This window comes from Camelus dromedarius, chromosome 22, assembly GCF_036321535.1.
Source record: "Camelus dromedarius isolate mCamDro1 chromosome 22, mCamDro1.pat, whole genome shotgun sequence".
NCBI lineage: Eukaryota > Metazoa > Chordata > Mammalia > Artiodactyla > Camelidae > Camelus > Camelus dromedarius.
The window spans coordinates 31,510,129-31,534,548 of record NC_087457.1 but is presented as its reverse complement, the minus strand read 5'-3'; the positions used below and the strand labels follow the sequence as shown (position 1 = coordinate 31,534,548).

Here is a 24,420-nt window from a genome sequence, read left to right as displayed (position 1 = left end):
GCAAGATTTTCTATGGGCCAATGTGTAATAGTAATAATCATTCAGAATAAATTTTTATTAATGAGGATGACTTGTAAATAAATACTATCTGGCAAACTAGTAGCAGAGCCCTTTTCATTTTCTAAGGAGGAAAATGTATCACAAAGCCCGCTTACTGTTCCTACAAAATTTATGAGAAAGAATTATTATTCGTCATGAGAATTATGGGTTTAACTGTACCTTTGAAATTATCTTTGCTCATTCTGTACAAATTAAACTGATTTTATATTTTCAACAGTACCTGGCACAGGTGTTTAATAAGTGGTTGTTGAATTGAAAAAAAAAATGTTCTTCAGCCCAACTATGGACAAGACACCACTTTCATTTACTTATTGTTGACATACATCCAAGGCTGGGTGATTGTACCCCTTTGGATGGGCGGGGGTGGTGGCATCACTTCTTCAAAGCCATTAGACAGATGCTCTTCCAGGTTCCTTTTCCATGTGTCTGATTGGTTTCCTAGAGTCAAAAGAATGTTTTCAAGGTCACTTCCCATGAATTTCTCTAAGTGGATTGCCACCATTAACTGTATTTGGTGGAAGATTTAAATAAGCAAAATTAAAATCCATTTGTGGTTATTAAATATTTACACAGCCATCAATGTTTCTAACCTATAAACTCATGCAGAGTGATTGGCAGTAGGCTGAGCACAGGTTAATCTAAGTGTGTGGTAAACAGAATGTCTAAAGCATGCATTATAGTAGTCAGAAATAAAAAACCTGGATGCCCCCGACCTCTGAAAGTCATCAGCAGAGCCTAAAAATACCCAGGGCTTATTTTGGTGCATCTGACACCGAATATGACTCAACTATTTTTAGATGTTGCTTCAGAAAGCAGCTGAGGCAACAGTGCCATGATTTTAACAGTGCTTAGATTTGGCAAATATAAATAATTCATAGTCTGGTTTCTGGAATTCTGGCTGAGGCATCCAAGCTGACCACTCAGTGTCTTCAGGACTCCCAGTTCTAATTTGAGGGGCCGGTGACCACTGAGAAATGGACATTCCTTTGGCCCATTATTCTGTAGATGCAAAATTGAGGTAAACAAAGAGAGGAATGTAAGTACTTAAAAAAAGAACAAAGGTTACAGCCTGTCTTACAATTAATTTTCACCACCTTATTTCATAACTAGAAGCTTTTCAGATGAACAGCCTGTGATTTCAGTGCCGTTTTGCGCAATCTTAGATGGTAAATTGGGTTAAGTTCCTGCAGTCTAGTTCTTGCCTCTCCCTTGCATGTTACTTCCAGTTGTTAACTGACCTCCTTCATCACTCTGCTCTTACCAAAAACAACGGAAATGGAATCTCTTTGACAAATTTGGGGAAAAAAATGATTTAAAGCTTAGCCGAATGGCTCTCCTCCCTTTAATTACCAAAGTCAGATCCGCACCGTTCATGAATTACTGCTGTGCTTAAATTAAGACAATCCAAGCGTCTGGAACAGGCTTGAGAGAAGTAAAGGGATAAAAGCATGCCCCTTCCCAGCCCGGTCTGCCCTGTTCAGTGAATACCCCCATCGCCCACCAGCGTTTTTGAAAAGGAGAGGAAAAGACCATTAAAGTGAGAGGGGATCATAGAAGAGAAGGTTCAGAGACTAAAACAGGGAGGAGTTATTTGTAGCAGTCCATACGTTGTTAAACATGTAAAAGCAAGAATGCATTCAACTTGGAGTCCTGATCTGAAATAATGATAGCTGACAGGTTTTCTAAAACTCATGTGTGAGACTTGAAAATTTTCCAAAAAGCTAGCAGAAATGAAGACTACTCTAGCAACCTGGTTATCAGCAGGCGTCTTTGTTTTTTTTAACACGGTGCTTTCTTCTGTCTGTTACACAGGAAAAGCCTTGCCGTGCCTCATTATCATCATGTGACTTCTACCTTTAACTTGCAGGTCCCAACGCCAGTGGTCCTGCCCTTTCCCACCCCCAGCCAGGTCGCATTAGCCACAAGGGGAAGAGACGAGCGCTTGAACCAGCAGAGCCCCCTGCAGCCTCCTCCCAGCGCCTGTCTGCCCATCACCACCGTCTCCCGCGTCCCAGCCAACTGCCAGGCTCCAGCCCCCGCCCTGCGGAACTGTCACTGCACACATCCCTGATGGAGGAAGCTGGAGGCAGGTGGAAGGGGAGGATGAAGGAGAGGAGACTCCCGAACCTGAAGGTGAAACTGTGGACACTTTTTTTCCCCACAGAAACACTGTAACTCACTCCTGTGAGATTCTGTCCTGCTGAGTACCATGCCGCGGACACGTGGTGAGTTAAAGGGGTGTTTTGAAGCACTGGCCTAATGTCTGAATGCTAAAGTGTGCTCCGAGGAACAGCTGTCCTACCAAGGCACTGGCGAAACGAAACTACATGATAGTGACGTGTGATCAAATGGAGTCTGGAAAATGCTTCACTCTGTACCTCTCTTCGTTAATATTTATAATGCATATTAGCATATTAAAGGTTCTGAGAAGTCATATATTTAAAAAAGGAATCTGTTGACATTGCTTCCCAAGACCTTACGTAAGCAAAGGCCTTTGTTCCCCCCAAGAAATCCGCCTTTACACTTTCGGAAACATGCTCTGTAGGTGCACAAATCGTTCCCATCAAGGGCCTGAGAGGAAATATTTTAGGCTTTGAGGAGGGATATCAGACCAAATATGGGACACTCGAACTTGAATTTCAGAGGAAAAAAATGAAGAATGTTTAGTAAAAGTGTATGTCCTCAACATGTCTTCAAAATGATTGGTTGGATTAGCCTGTATTTTCTTTCGCTCAGTCTGGAAACCTCCGCCGTGGGCCAGAAAGTCTCTGTGGCAGCTGCCAGGTCCTGCTGTCGTAGCTCAGACGCCACCGCGGACAAGGCACAGAAGGGACAGGCAGGGCTGCGTCCCGACACACTGTGCTTATCAACATAGGAATTTGAAGTTCCTTTAATTTTCATGTGTCAGGAAATACCATTTTCCTTTTGATGTGGGCTTTCAACAATTTGAAAATGTAAAAAACCATTCTTAACTTGCAGGCTATACAAAAACAGGCAGAGACTGACTTTGGCCCTTGTTTTGGCTACAGTTTGCTGTGGTATAAATGCTTTCTGAATTACCAGGATTTAAACACATGGCTTCCTGCAGCGCAAGTGGCTGGGAAGTCTGGGTGTTCTGCCTTAGGACTGACTCCTCATGCAGCTGCGTGAGCTCTGGCAGAGGATCTCCCCTGTTTCAGACTCACCTTTTTATGGAGAAATTGGAAGTGAATTGGCTCCTGTGGTGGCAGACAGGGACAGCCTGGACTGGGACCCTCTCCTGTTGTGACTGGTTTTTAGCCGACAATGCGTCCCCACCACCTATGAAAAAGCACACACATCAGCCTGCTACACCATTTTAGACTGGATGCCTGGACCAACATTTTAGCTAGTTTTGAAAATTTAAATGAAGAAAGTAAAACAAACAAAAAAAAATCAATTTTAACAAGTAAAAATCTTTTTAAAAAACTTACTGGAAACAGGAGCAACTCTTTCCTTTGAAATTGCTGATTTATATTTGCACCCAGTAGCTCGGGCAGGAAGGTGATTGAGAGTACGTTCTCCCACTGTTGGTTTGACCTCAAACCATTCTATAAAATATAAATACAAAAACTGTTTCTTAAAAATTCCTTGTGGCCAGTGGCGGGAAGGTATGAGTGCACATTTTGCGTGCACAAGGTTCTGGGTTCAGTCCCCAGTACCTCCATTAAAATAAATAAACTCAACCCTCTCCCCGAAAATAAATAAATAAAAATAATTTTAAAAAATCACTATGGCCATTGTCAAAATAAGACAAACCAACTTTAAATGAAGCAAATTGTTAAACGTCAATTGTATCATATTCCTAAGAGCAGTGTGAAGACATAGGTTAAGAACCCTCTCCACCATGGTTCACGTCTCTGATGCATGAAATAGTTGCTTTTAAAAAGTTACTTTAAAGACAGTATCTTAATGTTTCTATTAGTTTTTTGATATGCTTTTATTCACTAATAGTTTGTGTACCAAAAAATGAACAGATCATATGTTTACAGTTTGATGAATGTTCAAAGTGAACACATACCTGGGTTACCATCACCCAGATCCAGAAATCCTATAGCACTAGCTCCCCAAAATGCCCTCCTGTCTCTACCTACAGCACCCTAAAAAAATTGCCTTGACTTCTACTGTCGTAGGTTAGTTTTACATGTTTTTATATTTCATTTAAACAAAATCACACAGTATCTATTTCATTTTGCAGGCATTATTTATACTATAAATATGGTGACAAAATTATTTCCATGTTTCCCTTTATTCCTTTTAACTAATTCTATCGGCCGTAGCATGGGGCATCAGATTGACTGTGCTTCTCAAGGTCACGATTACTCCTCTGCAGCTCACGCTCACTGAGGCTTGGGGATGTGTCTCGGGTAATTTCTCCTCCTCAGCCAAGCCCTGCTTATGCTCAAAACCACTCTGGTCAGTAACATTCCCAGAACTGCAATTATCACAATTAATTACTTTGGCTGCTTAAGATCCGCAGTCTCAAAAATCAACACTGGGGATAACAGAATTCTACTCAAGAATCTGAAGCATTGAGGTATCCATGACTAAGGAGGAATTGTGTCCGAAGAAGATGACACAGATACGGGTCAGCTTTGCACCAAGACGGACTTTCAAATTGAAGCTTAAATGAAATGACTGTGTTTTGTTCCAGGAATTCCAACAAGAACCAATGAGTAGAAGTAATAGGGAGATAGTTAAAATGTAAGCAAACATTAGGTATAACAAATAATGATGCCTAACTTCTGAGTTTAAAAAGTAACATGACAGAACTAAAATGCTGGAAAACAAAAGAACTTAAGGTGGGAAGGGGCTGGCGGGGAGTGGTCTGTGGCCTAGTATTCAAAGGTCCCTACAGTTTGAGAAAGAGAGTAAAGACATTAATTTTAGACTAAGATAAATATCCATGTTAAAATTTCTAGGGTCTCACTAAAAAGAGCGGAAATGTATAGTTTTCCAAATTAGTAGAGAGGAAAAAGTCTTTGGGAAAAAATTCAGTCCAAAAGAAGGAAAATATCGAGGCTCTTCCTTCATCGGGGCTCAAGAACAGCCTTGTTAAGCTTGGAAGAATTCAGTTGACTGTGTCCAATGAAAACTTACTTGGATTCAGTCTTCTGCTCAATTGTCTTTGCAGCATTTGTAACAGGAAGAGGAAGTCCACTTTAAGTTCATTGCTGAGCTTGTTGGGATTGCTTATTAATTCTGATAACCTAATGTTATCTTTAATAGACTTTGAAGCTGTCGATCTAGGAACCAGGGGCAACTGCCTCTGGTAACTGTAGTCTGTGAAATTCACGAGGTCATCCTGGATACTTTGAATTCTGGGGAAAAAAAATTTAGAAAGCCACATTTTAGTAACAAGATTTGTATTATTAAAGTTTCATATTAAACCGTATTACTAGGAAATTCCAAATAACTCACTCTCGATGTGTTAACAAGGAGTACACCTCTTGTACCAGTATTTCAGGCACTCCGGCTTTACAGTGAATTGTTCCGTGGATTAGTTCTTTAGGTAGCTTAAGTTTTTTTCTTGCCAGGAACTTTAATAGTAGAAAGAAAATACTTTCACCATAAGAAGTTCTATAAAAATCTCCAATGACTGTAAATTCACTGTCATCCCCCTTTTATCCTCAACTAATATTTTAAGGTCTAGAGTGTTAATTATTAAAACATATTTTTACTCAGCAGGAAAATCAACCATTGTATCCATCCCACTCCAGCCTGAAATAAGTATGCTGTTCCGTGGGTGACGCATGACAGAAGCTTTCATAACCTTCTTTTCAATGCAGGGAAACAGGCTGCAGACCTAGCGCTGCCCCCGCAGACACATACAGAGAAACCCAGCACCTCGAGGATACGTCTTTTCAAGCACAGACTTCTCCACAGTTAACAATTAGTGATGGCTAATTTACCTTTTCCAGCTGTGCCCAGTTATCCAACTTGACTTTTAAAGAAGTTCCATTTTTAAAGGATGACAATTTAAGGTCCTGGGGGTAATGGATAGTGAATATTTCTGCTATCAGGAAGCCATTTGAAAAATCTCTGATCCGTAGCAATAAGAAAATGAAATAAAATAGTTACGTATACAGTTTGTATTACTTTATAGTTAATTCACACCAATATAATATTCTATACTGACAGCCAGTAACTTGTAAATGTAGGGTTTTTTTGAATCATTGCTCAGAGGAGGACTGCTGTAGAATAGCATTTGGATAAGTTTAGACACACACCAAAGGTCACGGTGTTCTTTTCATGAACCCAAACTATTAATTTGTATTGAATCTGCATTCTAACAAGACCCACAGGTGATGTCTATGCGCTGTAATTTTCACACGTGTTTCTCTTAAGGAATACAGAATACAGAAATCAGTGAGCCAGCGTCCTTGCCTGCAAAAGAAGTCATTTTATTTTTAGGAAATTTTAATCTGCATTCCAGAGCAACGTTAACTGCTGTGATGTTCAGTGTGGCTGCAGTTAAGCGACTTCAATCCCTGATAACCCTCAGACCAGATGCCATCTCTAACAAAAGGTAAACGCATCCCCGCTGATACTAACGTCCAAGGGCCCTGAAAAAGAGCCTGGGCTATTTTATTTATTTATTCATTTTGTAGTCACCAAAGCACTGTATATTAGCTTAGGTCTAAAACGTAATGATTGATTGATTGATTGATTGATTGATTGATTGATTGATTGATTGAATGAATGAAATGCTTCATCCTGATTTTTCTGTTCAGCTCCCTAAGAAAGTAAGAGGGCAAGGAGTGTGTGCGTGTGTGTGCGCGTGCGCGCCGAGAGGGCTGGGCAGGCGGTCCCAGGCGAGAGCCCCTGCGGGCGGCGCGGCGGGCGGACCCGGGGCCGCTCTGCTCGGGCCCGGGCGCCCGCCCGGCGGCCAGGGTGCGACGTGCCCCAGCACCTGCTGATGTTCCTGGGGAAGAAGCTGAGATCCAGGCCCTGGAGCCAGCGCAGCACCGACGGAGACAGGCGGGAGCTCCTCGGGGGATGCGGGTAGACCAGACACTTCCTAGGCCTCCCTCCGGTGGGAGCTGCTGGACGTGGCGAAAGCGACGGTGACTTGGGTTCGGCCGCTGCCGGCAGTGTAGAAAGGCGTCCTCCCCGGCCGGCGGCAGCCATGGCGCTTTCTGGGTTGCTATAGCAGCAGCCGGGGCGGGGCGGGGCCTCAGCGCGGGTGCGGGGCCTCGGGGCGGGCGCCTCGGCCTCGTGGGTTCCCCAGTTTGGGGACGCGACGCTCTGGGTTGGGGACACGTATCCCTGGCCCCACTGGGCGAGGGTGCAGTCCGGGAGCTTGGACCTTGGGCAGAACTTTGAATCTCAGTTTTTATTGGCCTGAAGGGAAACCTAGCCCGCCCTCCCTTAGAAGCTGACATTTTGAATATTGTGGTTTCTGCCCTGCCTAAGGCCTGTTTTAAGTCAAGCATTTTGAGAAGGGTATGAGGACCTTTCAGAGGACAAAGACGGTTTTTGTTTGGAAATGGAAACTGTAGGGCTTTTGTTCTAACGTTATTAACGAAAAAATGTTCAAAATTAAGTGCTAATGTCTACAAAATTTAACATAACTATTTCCTTGATTACCGCATTGTGTTCATAGAAATTAAATATTTGAAAAGAATTTGGAAGTAAACTAGATTTTCACGTTTTACAGTGAAATGTGATTCAGTATGCATGATTCGTTCATTTGACAAATATTTACTGAGTCCCTAGTGAATGGCAGGCCCTGATCTAGCCACTTGGGATTTATCAGTGAAAAATGCAGAGGGAAAAAAAGGATTGCAGAGCAGGCATAGACAATAATAAATTAAACATTTACATAGCAGAACTATTAAAATCCTTTAAAAAAATTTTACAGCAAAAACAAATCAATGTATTTGTTTTTGAATACATAGTGGTATTTGAATACATAGTATTTTCCAAGATTAAATATGGAATAGATATTGAGAGTGGAGCTATATATTTTGTCGAATTATTCACATACATGTTTATTAAAGTAAACCAATGTGAGTTTGTATATGGTTAAAAAGAAAAACGAAAGCGAAGCTATACAGGTGCTTTTCCTTCACCCCGTGTAGTTTTTCACGAGTGAGTCATTCCTTCAGTGAACTTTTTCTGAGGAACTTTGCTGTGCACTAGATCTTCACTATTCAGTATGGGAGCCACTGGCCCCATGTGGATTCAGCTTTAAGTTTAAATAAATTTAAATAAAGTGAGTAACAGTGGCTGCATTTCAACAGCTCAGTAGCCCCGAGGTGCCAGTGGTCCCCACACTGCGCAGCCCAGACACTGCACTGTGGTTGCGGGCGGTTCTGTTCAACAGCTGTGCTCTGGATTATTTATAGAGGGAGCAGAGATATAAATATCTGACAAAGATCATGTACCCTGAGAAGCTTTGCCATGGCGAGAATATATTAGTACCAAGGAGGAAGCAAGTAACTTGGCCCAAGGGAGGGTAGGTGTCTTCTCAAAGGAGCTGACTTCGGATGTGGACCTTAGAAGGCGGCGTTTGAGTTGGTTCTGACACAGGCTTTGGAGCATCGGCTTTACTTTTTATTACTTATTTGACCATTTTTATTTGTAAAAGATGGGATTAAGTAGGATATACCTCCCAGGGTTGTGCTGAGGATTAAATTAAGTTAAATGAGGGAAGAGCCTGAAACAGTGTGTACACACTGTAAAGGCTCCCTAAGTATCAGTGGCGTTTCCAAGATGATCAAGGAACTTGTGGATGAAGAGGGGAGGGGACTGTGAGCAGAAGCAGGCAATGCGATCTATGCTATGAGAATTTTTTAATGGGTTTTAGGAAATAACAAATAACCCATTAGAGTTATAGAAAGTGTAGGCTTTAGTGGGTGAGCTGACCCAAGATTTAGGGGCCATGGCTGGAGAGGTCACTTCGGGCTATAGATTGGAACTTGACTGAGAACAGTGTTGCTACGGGGTTAGTATTTTTCCTATAATAAATGTGCCAACTGTTAAGCAAATAGATCTGTTTCTAATACAGTCTTCCATGTTCTGCCCTGTGAAAGTGTAACTCAGCAACGTGGTTTCTCCTTTGCTGAGTTTTATGAAATTCTGCCAGTAGTGGGGGACAGAGAGAGACCAGGAGGCCCGGGGAAGGGAGAGGGCTGTTCAAAGGAATGTCACGATGGCAGCGAAGCTTCTCCGGTCAGTGGCAGGGGGTCCAGTATCCAGGGTTTTGTTGTTGTTGTTGTTGTTTGTTTGTTTGTTGCATTCCTGGAGCCAGTGTCGTCGTACCCCACAGAGGTTTCAGTACCACTGGGACATGGTGGCGCTCAGAACTCCACGTCCCAGATTTTACTTTAGGACCCCTCCTCTGAACTGGTGAAGAATCAGCACCTGCTGTGTTGGCCCCCCCTTCAAACGTCAGCCTGGAGGGCTTCCCTCCGGGCTCGGCTCTTAGAACCCCCACTGCTTCCCTTCGCTCCCCAGCTAGGAAAGCCTCCTGAGTCTCTCTGTTAATTTGATGGTCTCAGCTTTTTAGTTCCTCAGCATCCGTCTAACCATTTCCAGATATTTAATTCTTGTTGAATTCATGGACTTGTTACTGGGAAAAGGGAAATAAGAATTACCTCTGTTCTTAGTCACCCGAAAAAAAAAAAAGAATTTTTAACGAGAGACAGAATGTGTGATATAAACAAGCCTTTATTAGTAAAGTAAAAAGGTAGTAGAATATAGTGTGCTCCCAAGAGCTGGGAGCCGGCCAGTCCCAGAGAGGAAAAATGACACGCTCCCTTGTTCTCCCTATTTTTATATCTTGGCTTAGGGGCGTTTTCATAATCGATTGATTGGTTTGCGTCTCAGGTTCTTTGAGTCTCAGGCTGATTGACAGCTCAGGTCCCTTGCCTTGTGCTCAGGCTGGTTGGCAGCTCAGGTTCTTGTGTTCTGGGTTACTCCTTTCCCCTTCCTCTCCCCCCGCCCAGCGCTCATTTCTATCTAACTGCCTGACAGACTTCTGTTTTCCTGCTGAATGACCCATTGCTTCATACGTGGGAGTGAGGTCTCCCTCCACTGCCAGCTCATCTATTTCTTGCCAAGGCAGCTGAGCGACTGGCTACTTCTGTTCATCAGATCCACAGCATCACGATCAGAGTGGACCAGCCGGATGTCGTGTGGGATGTTAAGACACTCAAAAACTTCTGCTGATCTTGTGGCAAAGAGCCAGAAAATTGATTTGACCTGACAAGATGATGAATGTGCACTATTCGTCCTGCTAGATAAAAGCAAGCTGCTTTTGGTGATTCTTGCATATTATCACAGAGGGAGAAAGCACTTTGCAGATCGATAGCAGCATAACAGTTGCCAGGGATTGCTGCGGAGACTGGTTCCGGCCAAGATACCTCGAATGGAAAAGCAGCTATAACCAAAGGTACCTCCTGACTGAGTTTACAATAATCCACTGTTATCCTCTAAGACACATCCAACTTCTGCAAAAGGCAAACAGCCATCCAAGCCAGTAACTGTTGTTGATCTATCACGTAAGTGTCGGAAGAAGATTCCGAGCGCTTTACCTGATATGGGTATTTTGTTGATCGAGAAAGTTCTCAAAGAGGAAGAATGAAAGTGCTTAGAAGCTGGCTTTGAGGAACTATATTGCAGTTTCTAAAGCATAAATGTGTGAATACAGTCGGCCCTCTGGATCTGAGGGTTCTACATAGGTGGATTTAACTTATCTCAGATGGACAATGTTAACGAAAAAAACTCCAGAAAGGTCCAAAAGGCAAAAGTTGCATTTGCCTCCCACTGGCAACTGTTTACATAACATTTACATTGTATTAGGTAATATAAGGAATCTAGAGATGATTTGAAATGTACAGTAGGGTATGCATGGGTGATAAGCAAGTACCAGGCCTTTCTTTAAAAGGGACTTGAGCATGCCTGGGGTTCTGGCATCCTTGGGGATCCTGGAACCAGCCCCCCACAGATACTGAGGGGCCACTGTAGGTGGTTTTCTATTGTCACTGATCCCTGGGAACTTACACTCCTTTTCAGTGCATGAGCTCACGTGTTTGCAGTTCCATACTGTGGCCCGGAGCTTCACTCCTCGGCCCCACACCTTAGCCACCTCTCTTCCACTTCGGAGTCTGGGGAATGCAGAGTGAGCGCCTCCTGTGTTCTGCTCCACCAGAGGCATCTGTGCTGTTCTAGGGGCGACCTGTCTGTGTCTGCTTCTGCCCATGGAGGCGGTGGGGCATTTTCCTGATCCTGGAGTTCAGACACCAGGCTCACCCACTGGGCCCTGAGTGTGGCCGTGCAGGGTCCTTTACTGGGGCAGGGGGCTGTGCATACCAGGAGCAGGGGCTGTGTGGTCAGTTCGTGCACAGGTACCTGATTGGCTACAGGATCTGACAGGAGCAACTCTGAATTAATAGGGTTTACAGCTCTGTTAAGGGCAGGATGTGAGGCCTGTCTGCCTAGGGTGTGGTGAGCGGGGCCATCTCCTGGGCCCTTTAGATTTGTTGGGGTAAACGCGCATCCTGAGAAGGTGTTTCGTATCTTGCAGGAATGCAGGTTTGCAAAGGGTCCCTCAGGGGGAGCAGGGGTTGAGGTGTCAGTGGCTCCAGGCACAGAGAGCCCCAGGGTGGGAGTTTTTGGGCTCCAGAACGAGCCAGCTGGCTCCACTACGTCCCTATTGAGGTGACATTTGAACAGACACCTTAAGTTCTCTCTTCAGTTCCTTTAAGTCCCAGAATGGGGCAAAGGATTTTCCCGAGGAAGTTCCGTGTGACTTACCCAAAGAGGAACAGCCCGCGCCCCAAGATGGCTGTTACTTACTGGTATAATTACAGCTTCAAAGCAGAATTGAACAGGTACATGATTTGCAGCGCACAGCACAAGGTAAAAACATGGGGGCCGTTGTTTAAAAATGAAGCATTTCAAGATGATCGTTAAACCAAGCGTGGGGCCAAGTGTGGAGCCGCGAACTGAGTCCCGCCGGATGCCACTCAAACTGGCACATGCCGCTGTTGGATCAGGTCACTGTTCCCCTCGTGTGCAGCACAAGAAGAAAGTTCCCGGGGTTCTTTTTAATACTCTCATTTGTTTTTCCTAAGGAGAATGTAACAAAAATTACTGCCTTCCATTCCCCCAGACTGAGACTGTTTGGCTGAGAATTAAATTGAGTCCTTCTTCTGGAAGAGGAACTTCCTGCCTAAGGCGACATGTCTTTGTGTGCACAATAGGTGTGGCTCTCCACAGTAATTTGAACCCTACCGGCGTACGGTGCTGCCTTGGCTTTGAGAGGGAAGCCTCAAGAATTATGAGACCCTTAGGGAAATACTTCTTCTCCTCTTGTTTGAATTGCGCTGTCCCTGAGAGTTAATATTTGCCCTCGGGAAGTACAGAACTGTATTGGGGTTTAATTTACCCGCTGGGCAATAGAACTTAAAAGAAGGGCTGGCCCCCACACTGACAGGGAGCCCCCATACCAGAGCAGTTGTGAAAACCTGGAAAAGTCTGAGAGTGATTATTTTGGTTTTTAAGAGAGGGTGCAAACCTTAAAATAAACTACAGAATAAGAAAGTAGACAGGCTGGAGTGAAAGAGTGAGGCTAACCCAAGGGAGAGGATACATTTTTAGGTAACCTGTAAATGGAGAACCAGTCAGCTGGGTTCAGGGCCATCCAAGGAAACATCATGGATACATTTAGACCTTTTTGGAAGAGGCCAGCCTTTCAACTGTGTTTCTATTTACTGACTCAGAAGCATGGAAAATACTGCGTGGTTACAACAATAATAGAAATGAAATAATTTTTCCTGCAAAATAAATGTCTCAGTAGTGCTTTACCCCACTATTTATTTCTATTTCTTTAATTTCATGTCAAAAACAGTCCTTGACCAAACGATTTTTCAACTTTACGATGGTGTGAAAGCCATGTGCTTTCAGTAAAAACAACACTTCAGATTTTGAACTTGGATCTTCCCCCCGGACCAGGAACATGCTGTCGGGTCCTGGGCAGCAGCACAGCTCCCAGCCAGCCGCTGACCATGAAGGAAACAGCGGATGCTCTTACAACCGTCCTGGACCCAGCCACTCTGCTTTTCACTGTCTGTACGGTACTCAATGTGTGACATGAGGTAGTCAATGCTTTCTCATAAAACATTTAGGCTTTGTGTTAGATGGTGCTGCCCTGCTGTAGGCTCATGTATGGGTTCTGAGCACATTTAAGGTAGACCAGGCTGAGCTATGATATTCCGTAGGTTCGTGCATTAATTTAAGTGCATTTTCAACATGGTATTTTCAACTTACAGTAGGTTAATCAGGAGGTAACCCCACCCGACGTATAGGAAACCCGTAGGTTGTTTTTGTGTTTTGTCTTCGCCTTTGTGGAACTCTCTCCTTGGACCTCCATATGCGTATACAGTAAGGTTTGGATTAAGAGACCTTCGAGGTACTGTTTTCAGTCTGCACCATTCTGTTCTCACTGTCCCGCGATACAGTGATCGGAAAACCAGTGGTAAACAGAGCTAGGGCAACGGAATCATGTTCTCCATCACCTTCCATTACAAAATCAAGTACTAATTAGAACAGGAAAAAAGTGTTTTATTCCAGGGAATAAATATCACACTTTAATATATTAACAAAGATACATTTAATTAGAACACTTCTTTGAGAAGACAACTGTACTCAAACTAAGATACAAGGTACCAGCATACTAAAATTTTAAAGTGTCTATCCTTATTTTAATATTTGATATTTACTTCTTTTGTTGGCCCAAGACCAGTGAAGAAGGATGTGCTGTATCACTCTTAAACTCCGAGACTGCCTCTGACTCAGGGGGAAGGATTAGTAGAAAGCTGTTTTACTAAACGCAGTTTTAATACCTGATTATATTTAATAGGTTTATTCTATAATAAAAAAAAAAGTTGAGATGTACACTATTCTGAGGATATTATAAATTTGCTAGGCTGAAATTATTTAGTAAAACAGGCTCACTTAAAAGCCTCTGCCACATAGAAGCCATTTCTTAAACGCACTACAGCCTTATTTCTACTTTTAAAAATCTAAACAAATGGTTTTTAATGCAATCTTAGTGACTTGGAGGTTGTGTACAATAATAGTTTATTCCCCACATGTCTCTGAAAGTCAGCCAAGAGCTAAGGAAAAAAGGAAAACAGGCCCCTGGTTTATCAAAAGTGGTCAAAATGTTTTATGAAAATTTCATAAATTTAAAAAACTCATCAAAATATTTCCTTCTCCTTTATAGTGTTATCTTGATTATCTTATTTCTAAATCCATAAAAGACACAAATCTAGTCTAAATTACAGAGCAGGTGTAACTTTTCAAAAATGGTGCTTTATGTCGCACTCAAGCACAGTTAAGCAGGCGAGAGCACGCAGCACTCGCCCCGGCAGAGGACGCCACGCACCAGCGTCCTCCGGCCTCCAGCGCTCCCTCGGACCGCCTCCCCCAGACCCATGATTGCGGATGGAGGATTAGAGACACCGCTATGAAGGCCTACAAACAGGTAAAATTTCTAAGGTTTCTACATTTGCTAAGTGGCACTCCCTTTTTCTTTTCTTTGGAAACCTCACAATTTAAGGCGTTTTTATCGTCTGTTTTTGAAAGCCTCGGACTGCCCTGATCCCTGCGGTGTGACCCAGGGTGTCTTCATCCATTAGACATGAAGTTCACGTTCCTCGGTCCAGGCATCAGCAGTTTCCCAAGTGGAGGAAGCCTGGAGTGAGATGCGTAAAAGCAGGAAGGGAGACTTGAGAGGCGACCCTTGAGAAGGAAGGGTCTTCAGACAGCCTGAGCAGGTGTCTCATGCTCCAGACCCCCTCAGGTGAGGGTGCAGCAGCGGTAACTCTGAGTCCTACCAGTTTTGGAAATAGGTCCACTTAAGGCGCCGATATGACCAGTGGGGTCTCTGGGGCAACCCACCTTTTCTTTACTGAACTGATTATTATAATGACAATAATCAGTTATAATAACTGATTATTATAATTTTTGGACATGGTGGGTTCCTGAATGAGGGTCATCTTTATTTCAAAAAGGTTATGTTTCTCTTTTCTAAACCATACTCTACTTTGTATTAATATCAAAATACAGAGATAAACAATTACAGTTGCCAAAACTTAAATGTTAACACATTATTTGAAGAATATAGGCCTTTAGAAATACAATATATGAATACTTTTAGTAGAGGTTCACATTTTTCTGTTTCACTCTAAAAAAAAATGAAATGGAGAATTTCTCATTTTTTTCTAAATCAACAAACGGATATAAGGGAGCAGCTAATAATATGTAGATGTGTTAAATATTATAGTCCAAACCAGTGCAAACGCATGAAGTAGCAGCGCACACTGGCACGCGGTAACGCAGGCTGCCATGTCGCTCCTTGCCTGGGGCTGCTTGTTTCGCTTTACCCTAGCTGTAGCATATTTTAATATGAAATGTACACTACGCAGATGACAGAAATTTTTGATTTTCAAATACTTAGAATTATTTTACTGCCTTATCGATACTGTAGGAAATTCTGCAGCAAGGTCGGCAGCTGGAGCTGTGGGATAAGGTGCAACCTGGACCTTCCTAGGCAGTTTCTGATGCAGAGTCGGCAGAGCTGGCACAGAGGGCTGGGGGTGGCTGCGAGAGACGCAGAAGTGTTTGTTAATTAAAATCAAAACAGGGTTTTCTGTGTTGTAAGACATGTGAAATCACGCCCCCCCCCCCAAACCCCTAGTTTTGCAGTAAACTAGGGTAGTATGACCGTTACCCTAGGGAAATTTATATAAGCCTTTGTACGGCTTTTATGTATAAGACTTTATTACAACTGAAGTATAGTCCATGCATGTTCTTTAACACATTATCTTCAAGCTTATGAAATTATTGCTGCATGTAAAGCCTCAAAGGCAAATTCTGCTTTTTGAAGGAGATATTCAATCAAAAGCCCCAAGAAGAGGTATGCACTGAAAGGGGAATTAAAAATTTTTTTTTCCCTCAAAATAGGTTTACTATTTAAGCCAAAGCAAATTTCACTGTAGTGTCTAGACCAGGCTTTAGGATTTCTATTTTAGAACAAAAATACTTTATGATTGTTTCTGGAACATGTCACAGATGGTGAATACCCCCATAAAATGGGGCACATTTTCAAATATTTATTAGCAAATATTAAACAGAATTGCATATTGTTTATTGTCAAAACAAACAACAGATTTAACTTAACCAAAGGAATATGAAAGTCAGGTAGGATGAGAAAAAAGAAAATTACAATCACCGTGGTATCTTTTTTATAGCTGGAACCTAAGTTAAAAAATTATCTTCTTTCAAAAACTATTCCAAATGTTATGCCATCATTACATGACATGCCAACAAAAAGTCTTTAAATTTCATCTACTTCAGGCAAAAAAAAAAATTTAATGCCCACATGTCTCCTCCTTACCTTCATGTTGAAGCAACAGTCTTTCCACCAGACTGCTAGAGGTCGCTACGTCGACGGGTCGCAGAAGCTCTGTGTTTTTGGCGTTGATATCCGCTCCGAATTCTAGCAGCAAGTTTACAACTTCCGTACAGGGCTGCTGAGCAGCGGCGTGTAGCGGGGTATCCCAGTATTTGCCTTTTTGTACGTCAGCGCCTACGTGGAAATAAGGAACGGTGGTCAATACGGACAGAATTTGTCAGACGAATCACTTACATCAGCAAGGGGAGGCGGGTGTGTCAGCCACACAGAGGACCTCAGCTCCTTCTGTAATGAGTTATTTCTTTATGTATAATATATATCACCATGCACAGTTCATACACATACTTCAGACATACGTTATATACATGTACTCAGTCTTAAAACATGGTCCATCTGGATGGAAGGTGCATACTTCTGTTGGATGCTCGGATATTTTCCCCTATGCTTGAAAGATCGCATAATAAAAAAAAAATTAAAACAAATTTTAAACAGTTTGGGAAAGTAATCATATTAACTAGTACTATGAAGAGTGCACAATTAGGTCGACTCTTAAGCATTTTCATCGTGATGGATAGTTCTGAGGGTTATTCAGGAGGTTTTTGCTCTTATTCTTTTCATTTATTTTAAGGCAATGAGCTCTTTGGCTTCTTGGAAAACTCATGCATCAAATATGTGAGCTCTTGCGGTAAAATGTATATAGATTTTCCTCTCATGTCTCATGTAGTTTAATTCAGTAAACATTAAAAGGCTCTGAGCCTCTTACATGGAAAGGTGCACTGTATGTCTGCATGCAAAGTCAGTTTTTTAAATGCTTATATTTTTAAAAAACCTTAGATGTTAAAGTACCTATTACATAGTTATTTTATCTGCGTATAAGCCCCTGGCACATGGTGGTCATCTGATGCGTGTGCAATGACTACATACTGTTCAATATTGTAAAGAATAATAATCCCATTTTCCAGTGCATAAATGGTTACAACACCAAGAAATGTCTATTAATAAAAATCCATTAAGTCCTTTTCAACTCTGCTTTCTGATACCGTCGGTAAAACTAATGATGTTCGTGAGAAGCCGTACATTTTGAGTCCCTTGACAGTCCTTCTGCTACTTTTAAGTTTCAATAAATGTAACTGTTTTCAATATTTTTAAATCAAATATAAAACATTTAGTGGAGAAAATTCTATTCCATAACAAAATCTCCACAGAGAAAGCATAAACTCTGTTGGTTATATCAACTTTATGGGAGAACAGAGCCTGAGAATAACAACCAATCCATAATTACTAACAATACGTCTTCCATTTTTTTACCCAATATAAAATATTTGGAAAAGAATAATATGGCTAGCAAAGTGAAGAAAGATGACAGAGTGAACTCTTCTGCTTCTATTAATTTATACAGAAAGTAACAATCTGTCAATGATCTGTATGTAATAGGGAAGAAACAGTACATGCAGAAGCTGCTTGAGGTTTCTAATCTAGCCAAGATGATGTGAGTAACACATAAAGCGGTGACTGAAAATATACATCAGTGTGTATCAGAGGCCAAACGAGTGTCATAAACAATAAAAAGCACAGAAATCCATTTACTCATTTTGCGAATATTTAGAGAAAAGAGATGGCGGGAAAGAGACAAGGGCCACGTGCCCCCAGTCCTGTGGTGGCAGCGGCCGCCACGGTCTCACAGGATTAGGAATCGTTTCCTGCGGCTGAAGATGAACCTTGAGGAACTGGCTTTTTTCACGCAGTTAGTGAGTCTTTCGGGTAGGAGGGTCAGAGAGAACGGAGTCTGGCGAGTGCAGCAGTTCCTGTGGCTGGTAGAGGATAAGGTTATCATCCCTAGAACTTTGTTGGATGGATTTGTTCACAGAAGTACACGTACGTGGCACCATTATATTCAGCCGCGAGGATCTTAATTTCATGCCCTTTTCCAAGGAGGGCTTTCGGAGCTCTGAGGCCAAGTGGAGATACCATGAAAGAGGTTCCTTTCACGGGCTGTATCGTTCTACGTGAGAATGCTTAGAATAAGAACATGTTTAGCCACGAGATATAATTTTTTGAAACAGGTTATTGAAATCAATGTGGAGCTGAGTGAGTGCTTGTGCGCGCGGGCAGAACGGAAGATGCTGTCCAGAAACTCACCAGCGTAGAGAAGCTTCTGGACGCAGTGGAACTGCTGGGACATAGAAGCCACGTAGAGAGGGGTCCCCAAGTGAGGAATGTCTTGGTCGACATCTACGCCCCAGGAGATCAGGATTTCTAGGCATTCGTGGTGACCTGCCAACACAAAGGGGAGGCGAGCGTGCGTTTTCTTAACGCCTGTCCCGGGACACGCGCACCTCACCCTGAGCTTCCCCCGCAAGGCCGTTCCCTGAAAGGCCAGCGGAGCCCCGGGGGCTGCCGAGGGACCCCGCCCCGGTACCTTTGCTGGCGGCCTCGTGCGTGGGGGAGGGCAGGCAGGACTCCAGCTGCGGCTTGGCGCCGTATTCCAAGAGCAGCTCCGTGCAGCTCGTGCTGCCTTGCGAGCAGGCGTTGAATAACGGAGTCACGCCATCTATGGTGATCGCGTTTACCTACAGCAGAGCAGAGCTCCCACAGTGAGTCACAGAATCGCACAGCAGTCCCTGGTGGGCACGTAAAAAGGCACGTGATCTGGGAACAGAGGTAACTCGGAAGGTGTGCGCAGTGAAGACGACAAAGTGTACTCAGCTCACACACGTCAGTCAGCAAAGCTGGGAAACTTCAAGAGATAAAGAGAAATCGGACGCGTGGATGATCCACAGGGCTGGGCGTGCAGCTAGTGAAGATCGTGGGGAAAAAAATACTCGAGAATCAAATACACAGAAATGGATTCGGCGATTAGGTACTTTGTAATTAGGGGGAGTCAGCAAATGTAATAGTGATGAGAGCTGTGATGAAGCCACTTTGCTGGTGGCAGTTTAAACTGGAAATTCTGAAAATTTATTTAAAAAAAAAATCATCGAAAAGATGAGCAGACATTATGGGCATAAAGATGTCCATCTACTGCTGTCCAGAATCACGAACACAGGACATAGCCTGGGGAACGTCCTCTGTTATGCAGCTCCATTTTTTGCAGTGACTGGAAAGCCTTCCTAGAGTGCAGGGAGGCGATCTGAGAGCTTTATTTTTATTGTCCTACTTTTGAAAACTACTAAGGAAGAACGAAGCAAAATGAGAACTTGGCATGATTCTCTCCGCCAGTGGGTGGGAAATGGTCAATGCTTTTTAAAGGGACTTACGTTAGCTCCGGCTTCCAGAAGCGTCCTGGCACAGGCCTCGTGATCGCCGAGGCAGGCTTCGTGCAGCGGGGTGACGTGGTCTATGGTGACTGCATTTACATTGTAACCCTGAGGAGGATGTGGACAAGTTTGAAACATGAGCGAAGAGTTGTATACAGTCCTCTCTGTGACTGTCATTAGAGAGTTACAGACGAGCTCAGAGACGCTCAGGCAAATCGGGTTTAAGCTGAGCAGGAACAGCGGTTCAGATGGCCCAGAGCCAGAGGTCAGAAGCCCCGAGCCTCACTGTCACACCGTCATATCTACACCCGGCTCTGCCGGGAGAGGTTTGCTCAGCAGATTTTGAATATTTTCTTTAAATTTTGCTTTCTTCTTCTTCTTCTTTTTTTTTTTTTTTTGTCTTCATGAATTGTCTTGGTTGCTATTGTCATTTTGGGTTTCTTTGGTAGAACGCAAGACCGTTTACAGGCTGGACCACCTGTCTGGACTGGGGCTGTCAGATCAGCTACCCCCCTACAGAGAGCCGTGGCCCGCGAAGGCCAGAGGCCCTCTCCCACGGGGCTCCTCCCCACCCGCCCGCCCGCGGCGCGAGGCGCAAGCTGGCAAATAACCCGAGACTCCTCTCCCCTCCGAGAACTGCATGATGCTTTCAGGGGCAGGCTACCCTTTAGAAGTTGGTGACGTTGTTGCAGTTTTTATTTTATTTTTCATCAGGTGATGAGCAAACCACACAGTCCCACGGTCATCACAGAACTGGAAGCCCCGAGGGAGGGTCTTGTCCTACGTCCTCCCTTCACAGGTGAGAAAAAGGAGGCCCAGATGGGCTGAGATTCACCCAGACTGCCAGCCTGGATCTGGGTGCCCTGCAGCCCAGGCCTCCGCGTGGCGACACGACCCTCCCTTCCCTCGCGGCCAGCCGAGAAAACTCCCGTCTCCGTGCCGCTGGGAAGCACCTGGGGGTGTGTTTAAGTCTCGCTGGCCAAGCCAGGGTCCCTCCTGCTTCGGTGAGGAGCCTGTGTTTTCCGTTTTTCCCTCCCATGAGTGTGATAAGCAGACAGGGGTAGGCGTAACTGTTCTGTAGTTTTCACAGGCAATTCCCCGTAATGTGTTACCGATCACCATCATGTGAAAAAGACTGCTTAGCCTTCCGGTATCATTACCCCTTCTTGGATGGTGTATGAATGAACTAAGCCTGCGATTAGCTCTACACATTGTACCGAGTTAAGCATATTTTAAATGCATAATGAATAATGCATACGTCTATTTCTTGCTTAACTATGCCTATCAATGAATAAATGTACTGTATGAGAAATCTGAAATACTAAGACGTAAGACCAAAATAGTTAAAAAGAAGTTTCAAAGATAAATGAAGAACTTTGGACTTGGCTGATAATATGAGTTAAAATAAAAAGATCACTAAAATACACTAAGCAACGGTATTATTTCTGAGTTGATTACTATTGACAACGAATGCTCTACGCTCCTGGGACAGGGGCATATTGTAAAGTTTATGTACGCTTTTTACCTGTGATAATAATGTTCTCAGAGCGAGAAGACGACCTTGACTTGCTGCTTCATGGAGTGGTGACCGATCTGCCCAGGAACCTGTCAGAAAAGAAAGAGAATAGAAACCTGTGGGTCAGGGTAAGCCCTGAGAGATACAGTCCATGGCTGTGAAATGGACACCAGTCAGAGTCCGCGTGCAGCAAGGTGACCAAGGTCCTGGGAAATGCATGCTTCTCCAGAGGACCTGGATTTGCAGTTTCCAAATCCAGAGGGCTACAATGCATGTCCTGGGATTGCTGTATCTTTTGAATTATTCTCCAAAAAGGAGGAGGATTAAAGTCACTAGATCTGCTACAAAAAAAACCCCACTCTGTTTCACGCTTTTTTGGGCAGACCCCAGAAAAACAAATTTTTTGGCAGTGTCAGCTGGGACAGCAGCTGGAACATTCACCTCTCCCCACTCCTGGGCACCCTGCTGCTCCCCTGCTCTCTGCACCCCAACTGCCCTGCCCCGAGGGGTGAAGGGGCTGCAACTGTTCCAAGGAGCTGAGCCCTAAGTCCTGAAACTTTGGACAAGCCAAGTGGGTCCTAGAAATTGGGTGTCACAGGTTGGGAGCGGCAGGCTGTCATCGGTGTGCAAGGGCTCACGCAGGGGGCACCGGTCCTCTCTGCTCCGTGGTGGGCGGATGGAAGCCTCCGACCTTCCACTCTGGTGGATATAAAGCATTGATCTGCCATGCCCCCCCCCACCCTCTCTCCTGACAGGCCTTTGTGCCTCTTCCATTAGAAAAATCAGTGCCCTTCCATGTAGAAGCCCCCTTTCCTTCTCTCTGAGGCCCTTCTCGGCACCCAGCCACCACCCAGAGGTACACCCTCTCTCCCACCCTTCCCTGCTGTGGTCCATCCACCCAGGTGGCTTTATAAGATCCTGAGTTGGTGCACAGTGATTTTCTTGTAAACAGGTCCAGCGCTGCCAGTTTGATTTAATGGACATGAGAGATCACGCTGGAATGATGAAATACGAGACGATGCCAATAAGAAAAACGTTCACTTAATGGGTATCACTGATAAATCAAAGCAATGCTGACTGGAGAGAAAATCTCCCCGGATGTAATGTTTGCTAATATCTGTCTCCTTGTCTGTTACCTCTTCCCCCTTTTTTGGATCCATGGGATGCAACAGATAGAAATTAAAAAAACCCAAGAAACAAAAAAGCTGCTGATCGATCCTAGTGCAATTTAAATAAAGTCATCTAGCTGTCGGTCAGAAACATAGATTCCATGAAGAGCATGTCTAAAGCTTGTTTAAATAGGTCAGGAAAATGACTGGAAACACAGTAACATGTGGCACTCTCAGAAACCACCTCGCCACTCCTACACTTCATACCCTTGCAAAAGCCCCCACATACAACCCTGCTTCTGCACGACGGTCTCACAGTGGAACTTTGCCACAAGTGAGGTCCAAACAATTCTACTGGATAAAGTGCAGGACACATCACAAGGCTGATGAAATGAGCAAGTGAACCTGTTTAGAGGGCAGAAGTCAAATGCCAGCGGATCTTTTTATATCCAGCAGTATTACGGGGTTTCACTCAAAGTGCAGATCTCTCTTCTTACTGCTGTGGAAGCCACGGTTAATGCTGAAGAGTGTTTACCGTGCGCACGATTCTAGGCTGAGCACTGTGTGCAAATCCGGTTTAGTTCTCACAGTCCTTTGAGGTCCATACAATTATGTGGAAGAAATGAAATCATTTAGAGTCACACAGTCTAACCCCAGGGCTGGTGCTCCTCACTCCACTGCACTGTCGTTGTGCTTTTCCATCCAGTGTTATTTCTAGCTTATCCAAAAAAACGGGAAAGCCGCACATCGCCTGCTCTGAGTTCTCAACTGGAAGAAGAGTTATGGTTACTAGTTTTTATGTATTATTTGTTTTCAGTACGCAGCACTCCTATGTTACATTAAAAGCAGAATCGAATTACTGCATGCCAGTAAATATTTGTTGATAGAACAAAATTTGGTGACAAAATAATAATTTATAAGAAATTGGAATATTATGTCCTCACTAAATAAAACACAAGAGTCACCATCGTAAATAACATTCTTTGGGGGAACACCTGTGCGCCAAGTTCCAGCTTCTGGGATGAAATCTGATGCTTTCAAAATCATGCACCTCTGACCTCTGCCTGTCTGATCACTAAGCAAACAGCTTGATTGCAGAGTGAAACTCCGGAGGACTTGAGAATATCTATGTTTTCATTATGAACATTTAAATAAGAAAATTATAGTATTGTTTCCAAACAGTGTGTGTGAAACCACTGCATTCAGTTCAATCAGCAGAGCAGTAGTAAATTAGTAAGGTTTTAAGTAATCAATGTTTAAATATATGTTTGAATTTCAGTATTCACTTATAATACTTAAAATGATTGTGTTCCTTCCTGTATAAGGAGTCGATAAATCGCATTTTCCTAATTTATCTCTAAAGCTGTATGCTGAATTATATGGCGCCAATTTGTCACCACTGTCTGTTCTTCCACTGTCACTAGCTAATGTGGCAATTAACCAGATGCTGGGACTGAGAAAAACCTAGAGAAATGGCCTTTGGGGTTCATTTTGGGCTCATTTCTTTCTAGTACATTATGGAGACATTTAAGGGGCAGCAAAGCTAACAATATTTGCAGCTGACGAGTACTTTTGCATACAATTTTCCATTGAAATGACTGCATTAGTCTTCTGAACAATTTCAACACTGCTTGCTGGTGTTCACACACACACACAAAAAAAGTGTAAAAAAGGAAAAGGGTCATTTAGAAAATAGGCCACACCAGGGCCAAAATCAAGAAATGTTAGTGTGTGCAGAACCTCCCGTATCACCGCCCCCACTTCTCCCCCAAGACTGTCACACAGCTCTCTGTCCCCACTGTCATTCTCTTTATCACCAAGACTTAAGTTTGTTAAGGTGAAAGAAACAAAGCTGAAGCCAGATTTCCATATGTGCATTTGCTGTTATTGCCAACAATGCGACCTTCACCGGCAGGAAGGGGTGAAAGGTCACAGCAGTCTGCAGGAAAGCACGGGCGGGCGGTGGTCAGTGACAAAACCACCCAGAAAGTACAGTGCTGGGTGAGGGGTCCCTCGGCCTCAGGCAGGGGC

The 24,420-nt window shown here is 43.7% G+C and overlaps 3 protein-coding genes across 16 annotated transcripts in view; 1 reads left to right on the top strand and 2 right to left on the bottom strand.

Moving 5' to 3' along the window:
- WDR17 (WD repeat domain 17) overlaps positions 1 to 3,261 on the top strand; it is a 65,828-nt gene extending 62,567 nt beyond the window's left edge. For all 9 annotated transcript variants that reach the window (XM_064477592.1, XM_031440350.2, XM_064477591.1 and 6 more), the window contains one exon: positions 1,928 to 3,261. The gene's annotated coding sequence lies outside the window, so the exon portion shown is untranslated. The remainder of the gene's footprint in view (positions 1 to 1,927) is intronic.
- Positions 344 to 7,209, bottom strand: SPATA4 (spermatogenesis associated 4). Its single transcript, XM_031440355.2, has 7 exons — positions 6,992 to 7,209; positions 5,991 to 6,120; positions 5,500 to 5,618; positions 5,179 to 5,399; positions 3,513 to 3,629; positions 3,246 to 3,360; positions 344 to 498 (listed from the first exon to the last, which is right to left on the bottom strand). Exons 1-7 carry the CDS (start codon positions 7,207 to 7,209, stop codon positions 450 to 452), a joined length of 969 nt encoding a protein of 322 aa, XP_031296215.2. The 3' UTR covers positions 344 to 449.
- Positions 7,210 to 13,629: 6,420 nt separating this feature from the next.
- The window catches only part of ASB5 (ankyrin repeat and SOCS box containing 5), a 64,075-nt gene continuing 53,284 nt past the window's right edge, over positions 13,630 to 24,420 (bottom strand). For all 6 annotated transcript variants that reach the window (XM_031440352.2, XM_031440354.2, XM_064477582.1 and 3 more), the window contains 6 exons: positions 21,290 to 21,369; positions 19,765 to 19,872; positions 18,927 to 19,077; positions 18,647 to 18,781; positions 16,490 to 16,681; positions 13,630 to 15,693 (listed from right to left, as the gene is read on the bottom strand). In XM_031440352.2, coding sequence (XP_031296212.1) covers positions 15,566 to 15,693; positions 16,490 to 16,681; positions 18,647 to 18,781; positions 18,927 to 19,077; positions 19,765 to 19,872; positions 21,290 to 21,369 — 794 coding nt within the window. In that variant the 3' untranslated portion in view covers positions 13,630 to 15,565. The remainder of the gene's footprint in view (positions 15,694 to 16,489; positions 16,682 to 18,646; positions 18,782 to 18,926; positions 19,078 to 19,764; positions 19,873 to 21,289; positions 21,370 to 24,420) is intronic.

Excerpts from the sequence above, each read along its gene's own strand:
- SPATA4 (XM_031440355.2), bottom strand. The coding sequence starts at position 7,209 with ATGGCTGCCGCCGGCCGGGGAGGACGCCTTTCTACACTGCCGGCAGCG. Across the intron at positions 6,121-6,991 it reads TTCCCCAGGAACATCAGCAG|AGATTTTTCAAATGGCTTCC; the intron begins GTGCTGGGGCAC and ends GCTACGGATCAG. Across the intron at positions 5,619-5,990 it reads ACTGGGCACAGCTGGAAAAG|TTCCTGGCAAGAAAAAAACT; the intron begins GTAAATTAGCCA and ends CTACTATTAAAG.